This window comes from Anolis sagrei, chromosome 11 (assembly GCF_037176765.1).
Source record: "Anolis sagrei isolate rAnoSag1 chromosome 11, rAnoSag1.mat, whole genome shotgun sequence".
Classification (NCBI taxonomy): Eukaryota; Metazoa; Chordata; class Lepidosauria; order Squamata; family Dactyloidae; genus Anolis; species Anolis sagrei.
The window spans coordinates 17,267,802-17,287,500 of NC_090031.1; the positions used below are offsets into that span (position 1 = coordinate 17,267,802).

The 19,699-nt window shown below is 38.3% G+C and overlaps 1 protein-coding gene across 2 annotated transcripts in view; it reads left to right on the forward strand.

The window, feature by feature from the left end:
* The first annotated feature begins 300 nt into the window (after window positions 1–300).
* PLPP7 (phospholipid phosphatase 7 (inactive)) overlaps window positions 301–19,699 on the forward strand; it is a 19,613-nt gene continuing 214 nt past the window's right edge. The window contains exons 1-3 of one of the 2 annotated variants that reach the window (XM_060757157.2): window positions 301–445; window positions 6,412–6,917; window positions 18,996–19,699. The exon at window positions 18,996–19,699 is cut by the window's right edge and continues 214 nt beyond it. In XM_060757157.2, the coding sequence (XP_060613140.2) occupies window positions 405–445; window positions 6,412–6,917; window positions 18,996–19,360 (912 nt within the window). In that variant the 5' untranslated portion in view covers window positions 301–404 and the 3' untranslated portion in view covers window positions 19,361–19,699. The remainder of the gene's footprint in view (window positions 446–6,411; window positions 6,918–18,995) is intronic. The other variant, XM_060757158.2, reaches the window with a different exon arrangement.

The window sequence follows — 19,699 nt, forward strand, 5'->3', positions numbered from 1 at the left end:
TATATTACCACTTCTCCTTGTAGCTTAGTAATAATAGTGATGACAGTAATGACAACAATAGCAAATATCAGCCATGTTTATGATCCATCTTTCCCATACATTATTTTGGAGCATTTTGCATCAACGATGCTCCATTAGAGTTAAGGCTGGAAGGGACCCCTTTCCCCAACCTGCCCATGAGCCAGATGTCAATAGAGCAGCCCACAGCCAACCAGGTCTCTGGATCCAGTGCTTCTGTCCCTCCCCTCTTCACCCATTGGCTGTGGGGCTCACTCTCGGCCTCCTGATTGGCCACTGCCTGTGTCCCTCCCACCTGCCTGGGCCCTGCCAAATACTCAGCCATGTGCCTCCTGGTGCATTCCTCCTGGGGATATATTTAGCTTCCCGGCTCCTTTTTGGGGTAAATGGCTTGGCGAGGAGGGTCTGGGCCTGGGTCACCGCTGGGGTGGGTGCTCGGGCCTCCTTCCTTTGCATTGTTTGGGATTTCCTTTTTTTGCATACAATCCTTTCCCTTTTTCTGCATGCAATTCTTCCCCTTTTTTTTGCATACAATCCTTTCCTTTTTTCTGCATGCAATTCTTCCCCTTTTTCTGCATACAATCCTTTCCTTTTTTGCATACAATTCTTTCCCTTTTTCTGCATACAATCCTTTCTTTTTCTGCATGCAATCCTTTCCCAATTTTGCATACAATCTTTCCCTTTTTCTGTATTGGGGTCTGGATGGGGGGAAAAGGCCTTCTTGCATGCCTTGCCTTCTTTGGATTGTATATTTATTACATTTTAATAATATTATTATTTTATATTATTATTTGAAACTTGGGGTTGGGGATTTTATGGCAGGAAAGGGCCTTCTTGCATGCCTTGCCTCCTTTGGATTGTGTATTTATTACATTTTAATAATATTATTATTTGAAACATATTATAAATGTATTATTATTATTATTATTATTATTATTATGCCAGAAGGTAATACATGTATTGTTGTTGTTGTTAAGCAACAAGGTGAGGTGGGTAATACATTTATTATTGCCTTCTCTGGATTATATATTTATTATATTTCAATAATATTATTATTTTATATTATTATTAGAAACATATTATAGAATATATTATTTTATATTATTATTATTATTATTATTATTATTATGCGTTGTTGTTGTTAAGCAACAAGGTGAGGTGGGTAATACATTTAGTATTGCCTTCTCTAGATTATATATTTATTATATTTTAATAATATTATTAATTTATATTATAATTAGAAACATATTATAGAATATATTTTTATATTTATATTTATTATTATTATTATTATTATTGTTATTATGCCATTGTTGTTGTTGTTGTTAAGCAACAAGGTGAGGTGGGTAATACATTTATTATTGCCTTCTCTGGATTATATATTTATTATATCATAATAATATTATTAATTTATATTATTATTAGAAACATATTATAAAACATATTATTATTATTATTATTATTATTATTATTATTATTATTATGCCATAAGGAGAGGAGGGTAATACATGTATTGTTGTTGTTGTTAAGCAACAAGGCACGGTGTGTAATACATTTATTATTGCCTTCTCTGGATTATATATTTATTACATTTTAATAATATTATTATTTTATATTATTATTAGAAACATATTATAGAATATATTATTTTTTATTATTATTATTATTATTATTATTATTATTATTATTATTATTATGCCAGAAGGAGAGTAGGGTAATACATGTATTGTTGTTGTTGTTGTTAAGAAACAAGGTGTGGTGGGTAATACATTTATTATTGCCTTCTCTGGATTATATATTTATTATATTTTAATAATATTATTATTATTTTATATTATTATTATTATTATTATTATTATTATGCCAGAAGAAGAGGCGGGTAATACATGTATTGTTGTTGTTAAGCAACAAGGTGAGGCGGGTAATACATTTTTATTATTATTATTATCATCATGCTACAAGGAGGCAATTAATACATTTTATATCATTGTTGTTATGCCGCCAGAACAGGTAGGTAATAGATTTAATGAGATTGTTATTATGCCTCAAGGAGAGGTGGCTAATACATTTATTATTCTTGTTGGTGCTTCTTCTGCTAATGTTATTACTAAGGTGAGGCACAAAATAGATATATTATTATTATTCCGCAAAGAGAGGTGGGTAATACATTTAAAATTATTATTATTATTATTATTATTATTATTATTATTAGGCCACAAGGAGAAGCAATTAATACATTTGTTGTTGTTGTTGTTGTTAGGTCACAAGAAGAGGCAGTTAATACATTTATTGTTGTTATTTGGCCACAATGAGAGATGGTTAATATATTTATTATTATTATTATTATTATTATTATTATTATTATTATTATTATTATTGAGATGCAAGGAGAGGTGGGTAATAGATTTGTTGTTCTTGTTCTTGTTATAAAGCTGCAATGGTTAGGCGGGTAATACAATTATTATTATTATTATTATTATTATTATTATTATTATTATTATTATGCTTGTCCACTATGTCCTGCCTCATGTACGGGGGAAGAATTGTTGGAGGCTACAGACAATGCCACTGCTGTTGCCCGTTTTTGATCAAAAGATATTTAGCCACCTGTGCTCCTAGTAAATTATACTAATTTATGCAATGCTTTTGATACAAAATAAAATAAATTATATTATGTTATTATTAGTATTATCTTTATTTCTACCTCACCTTTATCCTAGTAGAGATTCAAGGTGGCTCACAATAGATTTATTGTTGTTGTTGTTGTCGTTGTTAAGCTGCTATGTTTAGGTGGGTAATACAGTTATTATTATTATTATTATTATTATTATTATTATTATTATTACTATTAGAAACACAGCAAGATGAGTCCACAGCAGACAAGATCACTCTGCTGGCTGTTGTATTGGATCACACGTCGGACACTTCCCAAGTCTCTAGGACTGTGTGATGTATCGGCGAATAATGCGTGTAGGTCCAAGTAAGGTGGCTTTTTGCAGCTGACAAGTGGTCATTTTGTCAGCACTGATTGTGTTTAAGTGCAGGCCAAGGTCTTCAAGCACTGCACCAAGTATGCCTATCACCACTGGGACCCCCTTGACTGGCTTGTTCCAGAGTCTTTGCAGTTTGATCTTTAAATCTATGTATTGTGTAAGCTTGTTGTTGTTGTTGTTATATACACAACAAGATTAGTACACACAGCAAAGAAGGTCACTCTGCTGGCTGTCCCATGTCGGACCCTCCCCAAGTTTCTAGGACTGTGTGATGTATCGGTGAATTATTTGTTATATTGGCCTAATCCGCAAGATCTGTATTATGTTTGTTTTATGATGATGGTGATGATGATGATGTTGATTATGATGATGATGATGATTATTATTATTATTATGTTTTGTTCAATTTTAAAAGGCGAGATCTGTGTGACATTTTTAAACATTATTATTGTTATTATTATTATTATTATTATTAGTGTTATATTGGACTTTAATAGGCACAATCTATATGCCACTTGTTTTACGGACATATATAGGACTTTTTGCCAATTGTTTTATGTAGTTGTTTGTTATTATTATTAGTAGTAGTATTATTATATTACTAGCCGTCCCCTGCCAGGCATTACTGTGGCCCAATCATGTGACTGGTCATTTGTGTAAATTTTACACCTTGATTGAGCAAGCTTGTTTTTCCCTGTAATAGGCAGTAAGAGCACCTAGAGCTCCAGAGAGCTCCTCTTCAAGCATTTCAAAGCTCCCTGATTGGGCGGTGATGGCACGATCGTCAGCATAGATGAAACTCTCTGTCCCTTCTGGCAGTGGCTGGTCGTTTGTGTCAATGTTAGACATGGATGGAGCAAGCACGCTCCCCTTCTGTTTTTGTCATCTACTTCTCCGGTTTTTCCTGTAATAGGCAGTAAGAGCACCTAAGGCTTCAGAAAGCTTCTGTTCAATCCTTTCAAAGCTCCCTGCTTGGGTGCTGATGGCAGGATTGTCAGCATAGATGAAGCTCTCTGTCCCTTCTGGCAGTGGCTGGTCATTTGTGTCAATGTTACACCTTGATGGAGCAAGCTTGTTTTCCCTGTAATAGGCATTAAGAGCACCTAGAGCTCCGGAGAACTTCTGTTCAACCATTTCAAAGCTCCCTGCTTGAGTGGTGATGGCATGATCATCCGCATAGATGAAACTCTCTGTCCCTTCTGGCAGTGACTGGTCATTTGTGTCAATGTTAGACATGTATGGAGCAAGCACGCTCCCCTTCTGTTTTCGTCATCTACTTCTCCGGTTTCCCCTGTAATAGGCAGTAAGAGCACCTAAAGCTTCAGAAAGCTTCTGTTCAGTCCTTTCAAAGCTCCCTGCTTGGGTGGTGATGGCATGATCATCAGCATAGATGAAACTCTCTGTCCCTTCTGGCAGTGACTGGTTGTTTGTGTCAATGTTACAACTTGATGGAGCAAGCTGGTTTTCCCTGTAATAGGCAGTAAGAGCACCTAGAGTTCTGGAGAGTTTCTGTTCTATCATCTCAAAGCTCCCTGCTTGAGTGGTGATGGCAAGATCGTCAGCTTAGATGAAACTCTCTGTCCCTTCTGGCAGTGGCTGGTCATTTGTGTAAATGTTGAACATGGATGGAGCAAGCACGCTCCCCTGAGGCATATGTTTTCACCATGTTTCTCTGGCCCTGGAACTCAACAAAAAAGCTCCTGTTTTGTAGCAGTAATTTATTATTATTATTTTATTGACACAAAAACACACTATATTACAGCAAATGAGATCTATATGCTGGATTTTGTATCACAAAATCATAAGTCGAACATTCCCATGCATCTAGGACTGTGTGATGTATTTTTGAATGATGGGTGCAGAATAATAATAATAATAATAATAATAATAATAATAATAATAATGGCCATTAATAGGCAAGATCTGCTTGCCAATGGTTTTATCTAGATAGTGATGATGTTGATGGTGATGATGTTGATGGTGATGGTGTTGATGGTGATGATGTTGATGGTGATGGTGTTGATGGTGATGGTGTTGATGGTGATGATGATGATGGTGATGATGTTGATGGTGATGATGTTGATGTTGATGATGTTGATGATGATGTTGATGGTGATGGTGTTGATGGTGATGATGTTGATGGTGATGATGTTGATGGTGATGATGTTGATGGTGATGATGTTGATGGTGATGATGTTGATGGTGATGATGTTGTTGATGATGATGTTGATGGTGATGATGTTGATGGTGATGATGTTGATGGTGATGATGTTGATGGTGATGATGTTGATGGCGATGATGTTGATGGCGATGATGTTGATGGCGATGATGTTGATGGTGATGATGTTGTTGATGATGATGTTGATGGTGATGATGTTGATGGTGATGATGTTGTTGATGATGATGTTGATGGCGATGATGTTGATGGCGATGATGTTGATGGCGATGATGTTGATGGCGATGATGTTGATGGCGATGATGTTGATGGCGATGATGTTGATGGTGATGATGTTGATGGTGATGATGTTGTTGATGATGATGTTGATGGTGATGATGTTGATGGTGATGATGTTGATGGTGATGATGTTGATGGTGATGGTGTTGATGGTGATGATGTTGATGGTGATGATGTTGATGGTGATGATGATGATGGTGATGATGTTGATGGTGATGATGTTGATGTTGATGATGTTGATGATGATGTTGATGGTGATGATGTTGATTGTGATGATGTTGATGGTGATGATGTTGATGGTGATGATGATGTTGATGGTGATGATGTTGATGATGATGATGTTGATGGTGATGATGATGATGGTGATGATGTTGATGATGATGATGTTGATGGTGATGGTGTTGATGGTGATGATGTTGATGGTGATGATGTTGATGGTGATGATGTTGATGGTGATGATGTTGATGTTGATGATGTTGATGATGATGTTGATGGTGATGGTGTTGATTGTGATGATGTTGATGGTGATGATGTTGATGGTGATGATGATGTTGATGGTGATGATGTTGATGATGATGATGTTGATGGTGATGATGATGATGGTGATGATGTTGATGATGATGATGTTGATGGTGATGATGTTGATGATGATGATGTTGATGGTGATGATGTTGATGGTGATGATGTTGATGGTGATGATGTTGATGGTGATGATGTTGATGATGATGATGTTGATGGTGATGATGTTGATGGTGATGGTGTTGATGGTGATGATGTTGATGGTGATGGTGTTGATGGTGATTTCCCCGATTGTCTCTCCACTTGGCATTGGGGGGTCTTTACAAGGATAATGGGGTTCCCCGGCACTTGGACTTGATGATGCTGATGTGAATGCCGTGTTCTGTGCCAATGTTTACATGTGCCCTATGTCTCCCTCTGTGCCAGGCCTGCCCTTGGAGCGGAGAGGATGCCCGGGATGGTGGCGGCCCCTTCGTCCTCGTCGTCTTCCTCATCGCAGGGTCGTGCCCGGGCCCGGGACCGAAACAACCTGCTGCACCGGGCCGAGTTCCTGTCCCTGAACCAGCCCCCCAAAGGCACCCAGGAGTCCCCCACTTCCTCTTCGTCTTCGCGGAAGGGGGGGACCTCGACCTCGGATGGGGCCCCCGCTGCGCCCCGGCGCTCGTCCCAGCAGCTGCCGGAGGAGGACTGCATGCAGCTGAACCCCTCCTTCCGGGGCATCGCCTACAGCGCCCTCCTGGCCATCGACATCTCCATCTCCAAGCGGCTGGGGGTCTGTGCTAGTACCGCTTCCTCCTGGGGCAGTGCCCGCTCCATGGTCCTCCTGCTGGGCCTCACCGGGCACGGGCTGCCCTGGGTGGCCGGCACCCTCCTCTGCCTCATGCGCAGCTCCACCCTGGCTGGCCAAGAGGTCCTCCTCAACCTCCTCCTGGGTGAGTCACACGGGCACAGGGCACCCTCCACTTCCTCCTTCAATTCCTCCTTCTCTTCTTCCTTCTCTTCTTCTCTTTCTTCTCCTTAACCTCCTCCTGGATGAGTCACAAGGAGACAGGGTACTCTGCACCCTCCATTTCCTCCTTCTCCACCTCTTCTTCTCCTTCTCCTTCTCCTCAACCTCCTCCTGGGTGAGTCACAAAGGACTCCTTCTCCTCCTTCCTTCTCTCCTCCTCCTTCTTCTCAACCTCCTCCTGGGTGAGTCACACAGCCACAAGGCCCCCTCCACTTCCTCCTTCTCTTCTTCCTCCTCTTCTTCTCTTTCTTCTCCTTAACCTCCTCCTGGACGAGTCACAAAGAGACAGGGTACTCAACACCCTTCCTCCTTCTCCACTTCTTCTCCTTCTTCCTTCTCTTCTCTTCTCCTCCTTCTCCTCCTCAACCTTCTTATGGGTGAGTCACAAAGGACTCCTCCTCCTTCTTCCTTCTCTTCTCCTCCTTCTTCTTCTCAACCTCCTCCTGGGTGAGTCACACGGGCACAGGGCACCCTCCACTTCCTCCTTCTCCACTTCTTCTTCTTCTTCTTCCTTCTCTTCTCCTCCTCCTTCTCCTCAACCTTCTTATGGGTGAGTCACAAAGGACTCCTTCTCCTCCTTCTTCCTTCTCTTCTCCTTCTCCTTCTCAACCTCCTCTTGAGTGAGTCACACGGGCACAGGGCACCCTCCACTTCCTCTTCTTCTTCCTCCTCTTCTTCTCTTTCTTCTCCTTAACCTCCTCCTGGATGAGTCACAAGGAGACAGGGTACTCTGCACCCTCAACTTCCTCCTTCTCTACCTCTTCTTCTCCTTCTTCCTTCCCTTCTCCTCCTCCTCCTCCTCCTCCTCCTTCTCCTCCTCCTCCTTCTCCTCCTCAACCTCCTCCTGGGTGAGTCACAAAGGAGTCCTTCTCCTCCTTCCTCCTCCCCTCCTCCTTCTTCTTCTCAACCTCCTCCTGGGTGAGGGCACAGTGTACCCTCCACTTCCTCCTTCTCTTCTTCTTCCTCTTCTTCTCTTTCTTTTCCTTAACCCCCTCCTGGATGAGTCACAAGGAGACAGGGTACTCCGCACCCTTCACTTCCTCCTTCTCCACCTCTTCTTCTCCTTCTTCCTTCTCTTCTCCTCCTCCTCCTCTTCCTCCTCCTCCTCCTTCTCCTCAACCAAGGAGTCCTTCTCCTACTTCTTCCTTCTCTTCTCCTCCTTCTTCTTCTCAACCTCCTCCTCGGTGAGTCACACGGGCACAGGGCACTCCCCACTTTCTCCTTCTCCTCTTCTCTTTCTTCTTCTTCTCAACCTTCTTCCTCCTCTTCTCTTCAACCTCTTCTTGGTTGAATCACAAGAGCACCCTCCACTTCCTCCTCTTCTGATCCTTATTCCTTGTCTTCTTCTCCTCCTTCACCTCAACCTCCACTTCCTCCTCTTCTCCTCCACTTCCTCCTCTTCTCCTCCTTCTTCCTTGTCTTCTCCACTTCCTCCCTTCTCCTCCGTCTTCCTTGTCTTCTTCTCCTCATGCTCCTTCTCCCTCCACTTCCTCCTCTTCTTCTTCTCCTCAACCTCCTCCTGAGTGACTCATGCAGGAGTCCTTCTCCTCCTTCTTCCTCCTCTTCTTCTCCTTCTCCTCCTCCTCCTCAGCCTCTTCCTGAGTGAGTCACAAGGGGACAGGGTACATTGCACCCTCCAGTTCTTTCTCCTCCTTCTCCTCTTTTCCTCCTCCTTCTTCCTTCTCTTCTCCTCAACGTCTTCTTGGTTGAGTCACAAGGGCACAGGGCTCACTGCACCCTCCACTTCCTCCTCCTTCCTTCTCTTTTTCTTCTTCTCCTCTACCTCCTCCTGGGTGAGTCACACGGGCACAGAGTACATGGCACCCTCCACTTCCTTCTCCTTCTTCCTTCTCTTCTCACCTCAGCCTCCTCTGGATTTAGTCACAAGGAGACAGGGTACAAGGCATCCTCCACTTCCTTTTCCTTCCCTTTCTTCTTCCTTCCCTTCTCTTTTTCCTTCTTCTTCTCCTTCTCCTCCTTCCTTCTCTTATCCTCAACCTTCTCCTGGATGAGTCATGTGGGAGTCCTTCTCCTCCTTTTCCCCTTTTTCCCCTTTCCTCCTCCTCCCTCATCTTCTTCTACTTTTTCCTCTTCTCCTCTTCCTCTACTTCTCCTTCTCCTTTTCCCTTTTGCTCACCTCTCCTTTTGCTTCTTCCTTCTTCCTCCTCCTTCCTCCTCTTCTACTTCTTCTTCTTCTTCTCCTTCCTCATCTCTCCTCCTTTTCCTTCTTCTTCTTCTTCACTTCCTCTTCCTCTTCTTCTCCTTTTTCCTTTGGCTCATCTCTCCTCCTTTTCCTTTTTCTTCTTCCACCTTCTCTTCTTCAGCTTCTACCTCTTCTTTATTTCATCTCCCTCTTCTTCTCCTTCTTCCTTTGGCTCATTTGTCCTCCTTTTCCTTCTTCTTCCACCTTCTCTTCTTCAGCTTCTACCTCTTCTTCATTTCCTCTCCTTCTCCTTCTTCCTTTTCCTCACCTCTCCTTTTCCTTCTTCCTTCTTCCTCCTCCTTCCTCCTCTTCTACTACTTCTTCTTCTTCTCCTTCCTCATCTCTCCTCCTTTTCCTTCTTCTTCTTCACTTCCTCTTCTTCTCCTTCCTTTTGCTCATCTTTCCTCCTTTTCCTTCTTCTTCTTCCACCTTCTCTTCTTCAGCTTCTACCTCTTCTTCATTTCCTTTCATTTCAATTCAAAGACATACTTTTCTTCCCTCTAATATTTATATATACACATACACATATTGTGTATATGTCTGTGTGTATATATACATTATGATGACAATGCTTGTTGTCATATTTATTTATCTGCCGCTTTAAAAGAGTTTGCGTCTTCAGTGTCTTGCCTATTTATCAGAGGCTTTGACAATCTTCCAGGGAGTCGCAGGCCTTGGGAAACTGCCTCTCCCAAGGTTTGCCTGTTTCCTTCACCTGGTTTGCCCTCTTTTTGGTTTGGGATTTATGAGGCACCGACAACCTATTCCTGACGCAGTCACTGGGCCGGAAGCCAAGCCTTGGCTCGGAGGGCTTTGCGGACGGACAGACAGACGCTTAGGGGAAATGCCCCCAAATGAGGGAATCTGTGTCGTAGGAGAACCTTAGAGTTAGAAGGGGCCCCTAAAGGCCATCTAGCCCAACCCTATTCCACATAGACACCATCAGCATTGAGAGACTAGATAGCCTTTAGGGGACCCTTCCAACTCTGACACAGATTCCCTCATTTGGGGGCATTTCCCTTAAGCGTCTGATAATGGATAGAGAAATAGCGATATATGATATATCTTTCTATATATCTCTATCTATATAATCCTAGAGTTGGAAGGGGCCCCTAAAGGCCATCCAGTCTAATCCCATTTTGTCGTAGACACCATCAGTGTCAAGAGATGGTCATAGAAATTATTTTTATAGATATAGATATAGATATAGATATAGATATAGATATAGATATAGATATAGATATAAAAACCTAGAGTTAGAAGGGGCCCCTAAAGACCATTCAGTCTAACCACATTCTGCTGTAGACACCATCGGTGTCAAGAGATGGTCATAGATATGATTATATATATATATATATATATATATATATATATATATATATCACACAAATATATATATAGTACATAGATATAGATATAAAATCCTAGAATTGGAATGGGCTCCTAAAGGCCATCCAGTCTAACCCCATTCTGCCGTAGACATCATCAGTGTCGGGAGATGGTCATATATATAGATAGATAGATAGATAGATAGATAGATAGATATAGATATAGATATAAAATCCTAGAGTTGGAATGGGCTCCTAAAGGCCATCTGGTCTAACCCCATTCTGCCGTAGACACCATCAATGTCGAGAAATGGTCATAGATATGATTTATATATAGATATAGATATAGATATAGATATAGATATAGATATAAAATCCTAGAGTTGGAAGGGGCTCCTAAAGGCCATCTGGTCTAACCTCATTCTGCCGTAGACACCATCAATGTCGAGAAATGGTCATAGATATGATTTATATATATATATATATATATATATATATATATATATATATTATAATAGATATAAAATCCTAGAGTTGGAAGGGGCCCCTAAAGGCCACCCAGTCTAACCCCATTCTGCCGTAGACACCATCAGTGTCAAGAGATGGTCAACCCTCTCAACAGATGGCCACCCAGCATAGAGATATGTTATATATATATATATATATAGTTGGAAGGGTCACCTTTAAGGCCATCCATTCCAACCCCGTTCTGCCATAGACACCATCCGCCTCAAGTGGTGATCATAGATATGATTGATAGAGAATATATGTTTATACTTTGTAAGATTTATATGTGTGTGTGTATCCAATCCTACAGTTGGAAGGGATGTCTAAAGGCCATCTATTCCAATCCTATTCTGCCATAGACGTCATCAGCATCGAGAGATGGTCACATGCATGATTGATAGATAGAGAATATATATATATATATATATATATATATATGTATGTGTGTATATATTCCTACAGTTGGAAGGGATCCCTAAAGACCATCTAGTTCCATTCTGCCATAGACACCATCAAAGCCCTCCTTACAGATGGCCATCCAGCATACATATCATTGATAGACAGAGAAATAGAGGGGTATATGATATATGATATATATATATAAAAATCCTATACTTTGTAGTGACCCCTAAAGGCCATCTAGCCCAACCCCTTTCTATTGGGTAGCCTTTGATGGTGTCTATGGCCTTCCAATTGTAGGATTTGATATTTTTGATCTCTTTCTGCCATAGATACCATTAAAACCCTCCTGACAGATGGCCATCCTGCCTATCATAGAATCCTTGAGTTGGAAGGGATCTCAAAGGCCACCCAGTCCACTAATAATTTATGCAATTTTCAAACACAGAACTCTTCTATTCATTCTGTCCCAATTCCCAAGATCACTTTGGGTATATATTTAAATGGGAATTCCCTTACCAATGGAAAATATAGATCCCTGGAAAAAAATTAAATTAAGTAGACCAATTGACTGGCAGGCAGGCAAAATCGATTCATGAATGTCACTTCCCTCAATGCTGACGAATGGCACAACTGTTTATTAAAGGGGAATATCTTCTGCCTGGGAGTCTGGAGGCATCTCCTTTCCTAAGATGCCTGAATGACCATCTGTTGGGAGGGATCAGATGGTGTCTTCCTGCCTGGCAGAAGCTGGGTCAGGTTGCATGGGCCTTGGGTTGCCCCATGCTTCTATATAGTGCCCTAGCTTTCTAATGGATCTATTTATTATTGTTGTTGTTTACTTATGCTCCACTTTTCATCTACAAAAAGGAGACTCTATTCCAAGTTTCCAGATGGGGCTTTCCTGATTGACGGAAGGAGGTCAGACTGGATGGCCTTTGGGTGCCCCTTCTTGTGTAAAATCTCCCTTTCTAATAGATATAGCCCTTTGTAATGGATCTATCCATCTCTAATGGATCTGTCCAAGTAATTCCACTTGCTCCAGCCCTGTTTCCAGATGGGGGTCAGACTAGATGGCCTTTGGGTGCCCCTTTTTCTGTAAAGAGTCCCTTTCTAATGGATCTATCCCTCTCTAATGGATGCCTCCCTTTCCATTGTCTCTATCCAAGTAATTCTGCTTGCCCCAGTTGCACTTCCCGGTGGTTCCTTCCAGTTTGACGGAGGAGGTCCGACTAGATGGCCTTTGGGTGCCCCTTCTTCTGCAAAGGGTCCCTTTCTAATATTTACATCCCTCTCTAATGGATCTACCCCCTTTCTAATGGATCTCTCTAAGTAATTCTGCATGCTCCATCTCTGTTTCCAGATGGGGTCAGTCTAGATGGCCTTTGAGTGCCCCTTCTTCTGCAAAGGGTCCCTTTCTAATGTTTACATCCCTCTCTAATGGATTTAAGTAATTCTACTTGCTCCAGCTCTGTTCCCAGATGAGGGTCAGACCGAATGGCCTTTAGGTGCCCCTTCTAATGTTTACATCCCTCTCGAATGGCTCGATCCCTTTCTAATGTCGCTATCCAAGTAATTCTGCTTGCTCCAGCCCTGTTTCCAGATGGGGGTCAGACTGGATGGCCTTTGGGTGCCTCTTCTTCTGTAATGGGTCCCTTTCTAATGTTTACACTAATGGTTCTGCCCAAGTAATGCTGCTTGCTCCTGCCCTGTTTCCAGATGGGACCCTGTTTGATGGAAGGAGGTGAGGCTGGATGGCCTTTGGGTGCCCCTTCTTGTGTAAAGTCTCCCTTTCTTATAGCTATAGCCCTTTGTAATGGATCTATCCCTCTCTAATGTCTCTACCCAAGTAATTCCACTTGCTCCATCCCCATCTCTAGATGAGGGTCAGACTGGATGGCCTTTGGGTGCCCCTTCTTCTGCAATGGGTCCCTTTCTAATGTTTACATCCCTCTCTAATGGTTCTGCCCAAATAATGTTGCTTGCTCCAGGCCTGTTTCCGGATGGGGGTCAGACTGGATGGCCTTTGGGTGCCCCTTCTTGTGTAAAGTCGCCAATTCTAATAGATATAGCCCTTTGTAATGGATCTATCCATCTCTAATGGATCTACCCAAGTAATGCTGCTTGCTCCAGCTCTGTTTCCAGGTGGGGGTCAGACTGGATGGCCTTTGGGTGCCCCTCCTTCTGCAATGGGTCCCTTTCTAATGTTTACATCCCTCTCTAATGGTTCTGTCCAAGTAATTCTGCTTGCTCCAGGCCTGATTCCAGATGGGGGTCAGACTGGATGGCCTTTGGGTGCCCCTTCTTGTGTAAAGTCTCCAATTCTAATAGATATAGCTCTTTGTAATGGATCTATCCATCTCTAATGGATCTACCCCAGTAACGCTGCTTGCTTCAGGCCTGTTTCCAGATGGGGGTCAGGATGGATGCCCTTTGGGTGACCCTTTTTGTGCAGTGGGTCCCTTTCTAATGTTTACATCCCTCTCTAATGGTTCTGCCCAAGTAATGCCGCTTGCTCCAGGCCTGTTTCCAGATGGGGGTCAGGCTGGATGGCCTTTGAGTGCCCCTTCTTCTGCAATGGGTCCCTTTTCTAATGTTTACATCCCTCTCTAATGGTTCTGCCCAAGTAATGCTGCTTGTACCAGACCTATTTCCAGATGGGGGTCAGGCTGGATGGTCTTTGAGTGCCCCTCCTTCTGCAATGGGTCCCTTTCTGATGTTTACACTCCTCTCTAATGTTTCTGCCCAAGTAATGCTGCTTGCTCCAGGCCTGTTTCCAGGTGGGGGGGTCAGACTGGATGGCCTTTAGGTGCCCCTTCTTGTGTTAAGTCTCAATTTCTAATAGATATAGCCCTTTGTAATGGATCTATCTATCTCTAATGGATCTGTCCAAGTAATGCTGCTTGGTCTAGGCCTGTTTCCAGATGGGGGTCAGACTGGATGGCCTTTGGGTGCCCCTTCTCCTGCAAAGGGTGCCTTTTCTGATGGATGAGAGCAAAAGAGGGCGAGAGATGCAGAGCGAAGGCCTCTCTCTCTGGCCTGAGGCCGCCCAGGGCTTCTCCGTCCCCATTTCCTCGCATGCATTTTCTGGCTCGCGCCTGTCGCATGTGATGATCTATTCCAGGCCAGAGTTGCAAACCGCATGCGACAAAGTCCCATCATGCGCAAAGGCCTCGTCCCTTGGCAATGTTTACATCTTTGGGGGTTGGATCCATCGAAATGCAGGTCAGGAGGGCCGAGCAAGCATCATAATGTCATTCCTGCGCTGTGGATAATGGGACTTGGAGCACCAAGGACCTCCTGGTTGAATGTATAGATAATATATGGGCATGGAGGGCAGAGCATGGGATTGAACGGACGCCCAAAGGGTCATGTAGGGTTTTGTACGTCCCATTATGGCATTATGGTTTGTCCCAGTAAGATATTGTATGTCCCATTATGGTACGTCCCATTACGGCATTATATGTCTCATTATATGTATGGCATGTTCCATTATGATATTGTATGTCCCATTATGCCATTGTGTGTCCCATTGGTATGAACCATTCTGGCATTCCATATGCCATTATGGTATGTCCCATTATGTAAGGTATGTCGCATTGCATGTGCCTTTCTGAGATCAAAACGTAGAATCGCTACTATAATAAGTCACAATAAATAATAATTATTATACTAAATAACAAATAAATAAATAATGGGTGCAATAATAATAAAATAATTATCCTACTAAATAATAATAAATGAATAAATAAATAATAGTTGCAATAATAACAAACTAATAAGCATACTAAGTAAGAAATAAGTAATAATAGGTGCAATAATAATACAATAATAATCATACTAAATCATAATCGTGGTCATAGATATGACCACAATAATAATAATAAAATAATTATCATACTAAATCATAATCATGGTCATAGATATGACCGCAATAATAATAAAATAATTATCCTACTAAATAATAATAGATGAATAAATAAATAATAGTTGCAATAATAACAAAATAATAAGCATACTAAGTAAGAAATAAATAATAATAATAGGTGCAATAATAATAAAATAATAATCATACTAAATCATAATCATGGTCATAGATATTACCACAACAATAATAAAATAATTATCATACTAAATCATAATCATGGTCATAGATATGACCACAATAATAATAAAATAATTATCCTACTAAATAATGATAAATGAATAAATAAATAATAGTTGCAATAATAACAAAATAATAAGTATACTAAGTAAGAAATATGTAATAATAGGTGCAATAATAATAAAATAATAATCATGCTAAATCATAATCATGGTCATAGATATGACCACAATAATAATAAAATAATTATCCTTATTAAATAATAATATATGAATAAATAAATAATAGTTGCAATAATAACAAAATAATAAGCATACTAAATAAGAAATAAATAATAATAGGTGCAATAATGATAAAATAATTATCATACTAAATCATAATCATGGTCATAGATATGACCACAACAATAATAAAATAATTATCCTACTAAATCATAATAAATGAATAAATAAATAATTGTTGCAATAATAACAAAATAATAAGCATACTAAGTAAGAAATAAATAATAATAGGTGCAATAATGATAAAATAATTATCATACTAAATCATAATCATGGTCATAGATATGACCACAACAATAATAAAATAATTATCCTACTAAATTATAATAAATGAATAAATAAATAGTAGTTGCAATAATAACAAAATAATAAGCATACTAAATAAGAAATAAATAATAATAGGTGCAATAATACTAAAATAATAATCATACTAAATCATAATCATGGTCATAGATATGACCACAATAATAATAAAATAATTATCCTACTAAATAATGATAAATGAATAAATAAATAATAGTTGCAATAATAACAAAATAATAAGCATACTAAATAAGAAATAAATAATAATAGATGCAATAGTAACAAAATAATAAGCATACTAAATCATAATCATGGTCATAGATATGACCACAATAATAATAAAATAATAATCATACTAAATCATAATCATGGTCATAGATATGACCACAATAATAATAAAATAATTATCCTACTAAATAATGATAAATGAATAAATAAATAAATAATAGTTACAATAATAACAAAATAATAAGCATACTAAATAAGAAATAAATAAATAATAGGTGCAATAATAATAAAATAATTATCCTACTAAATAATAATAAATGAATAAATAAATAATAGTTGCAATAATAACAAAATAATAAGCATACTAAATAAGAAATAAATAATAATAGGTGCAATAGTAACAAAATAATAGGCATACTAAATAAGAAATAAGTAATAATAGGTGCAATAATAATAAAATAATAATCATACTAAATCATAATCATGGTAATAGATATGACCAAAATAATAATGAAATAATAATCATACTAAATCATGATCATGGTCATAGATATGACCACAATAATAATAAAATAATTATCCTACTAAATAATAATAAATGAATAAATAAATAATAGTTGCAATAATAACAAAATAATAAGCATACTAAATAAGAAATAAATAATAATAGGTGCAATAGTAACAAAATAATAGGCATACTAAATAAGAAATAAGTAATAATAGGTGCAATAATAATAAAATAATAATCATACTAAATCATAATCATGGTAATAGATATGACCAAAATAATAATGAAATAATAATCATACTAAATCATGATCATGGTCATAGATATGACCACAATAATAATAAAATAATTATCCTACTAAATAATAATAAATGAATAAATAAATAATAGTTGCAATAATAACAAAATAATAAGCATACTAAATAAGAAATAAATAATAATAGGTGCAATAATAAAAAAATAATAATCATACTAAATCATAATCATGGTCATAGATATGACCACAATAATAATAAAATAATAGGTGCAATAATAATAAAATAATAATCGTACTAAATCATAATCAGGGTCATAGATATGAATATATATATATATATATATATATATATATATATATATATATTCATATCTATTATTATGATTTAGTACGATTATTTTATTATATATATATATATATATATATATAGATATATAGATATAGATATAGATATAGATATAGATATAGATATAGATATAAAATCCTAGAGTTGGAAGGGGTCCCTAAAGGCCATCCAGTCTAACCCCATTCTGACGTAGACACCGTCACTGTTGGGAAATGGTCATTTACTGCGAATAAATAATAGTCACAGTAAAGATAAAATAATAATTATACTAAATAATAAATAAATAAATGAATAAATAATAATTGCAATAATAATAAAATAATAATCATACTAAATAATAAATAAATAATAGTCACAATAATATTAAAATAATAATCACACTAAATAATAGTACTAGTCACAATAATAATAAAATAATAATAATTGAACTAAACAATAGTAATTTTCACAATAATACTAACAAAATAATAATCAAACTAAATAATAAGAATAAGTCACAATAATAATAATCATACTAAATAATAATAGTAACAATAATAATAATAAAATAATAATAATCTAACTAAACAATAGTAACTTTCACAATAATACTAACAAAATAATAATCAAACTAAATAATAATAATAATAGTCACAATAATAATCATCATACTAAATAATAATAGTCAAAATAATAATAATCATACTAAATAATAGTAATAGTCACAATAATAATAATAAAATAATAATAATCTAACTAAACAATAGTAACTTTCACAATAATACTATCAAAATAATAATCAAACTAAATAATAATAATAGTCACAATAATAATAATCATACTAAATAATAATAATAGTCACAATAATAATAATCAAACTAAATAATAATAGTCACAATAATAATCATACTAAATAATAATAGTAACAATAATAGTAATCATACTAAATAAGAATAATAGTCACAATAATAATAATCAAACTAAATAAGAATAATAGTCACAATAATAGTAATCATACTAAATAATAATAATAGTAACAATAATCATAACAAAATAATAATCAAACTAATAATAGTCGCAATAATAATAATCATACTATATAATAATAATAGTAACAATAATAATAATCATACTATATAATAATAATAGTAACAATAATAATAACAAAATAATCAAACTAATAATAGTCACAATAATAATCATCATACTATATAATTATAGTAACAATCATAATAAAATAATAATCAAATTAAATAATAATAGTAACAATAATCAAATTAATAATCAAACTAAGTAGTAGTAATAGTCACAACAATAATAATCAAACTAAATAATATAGTCATAATTATAATAATCATACTAAATAATCATCATTATCATCCATAAAATATTTATTTATTTATTTGCAGTATTTATAATAATAAAATAATAATATTAGCCATAATAACAATAATTAAACATAATAGATGAGTGTAACACTGATGACCCAGGGACAAGAACCACGTCCCGATGGGATGACCCTGACTCATGTGCGTTCTCCCTCTCTGTGCCTTTGCAGCGCTGCTCCTGGACATTGTGCTGGTGGCCTGGGTGCAGAAGCTGGCCAAGCGGCGGGGCCCCTTTGACGTGGCCCCAGGGGCCCTGGACTACCTGACGCTGGACCTGTACGCCTTCCCTGCGGGGCAGGCCAGCCGGGCGGCCATGGTGGCCAAGTTCCTGCTCAACCACCTGGTGCTGGCCGTCCCGCTACGCGTGCTGCTGGTGATCTGGGCCGGCCTGGTGGGCCTCTCCCGCGTGGTCGTGGGCCGCCACCACGTCACTGACGTCCTGGCCGGATTCGCCTGCGGCTTCCTCCAGTTCCGCCTGGTCGAGGCCCTCTGGATGTCCTCCAACACCTGCCAGATGCTCATCGCCATGTGGTGAAGGTGCACCACGGCTCCCCTCGTGCCAAGGGCCGTGGCGCACCACATTTTCCCTTTCACTTCCATGCAATCAATGCTTGCAGTGCACTACGTCTCCCTTCTGGGTTACGTGTGGTTATGAGCACCAACGCACGATGTCTCCTCTCTGGTTTCCATGACATGTGACTTTTGAGTTACTCGTGGTCAACAGCAGCAGTGCACTACGTCTCTCCTTTGGTTTCCATGACATATTATATCTTCCCCTTGAGTTCCATGCAGTCAATGCCCACAACGTACTACAACTCCCTCTGGTTTAGATATGAAAGGCCATGACTCATGACCTTTGAGTTCTTTGTGGTCA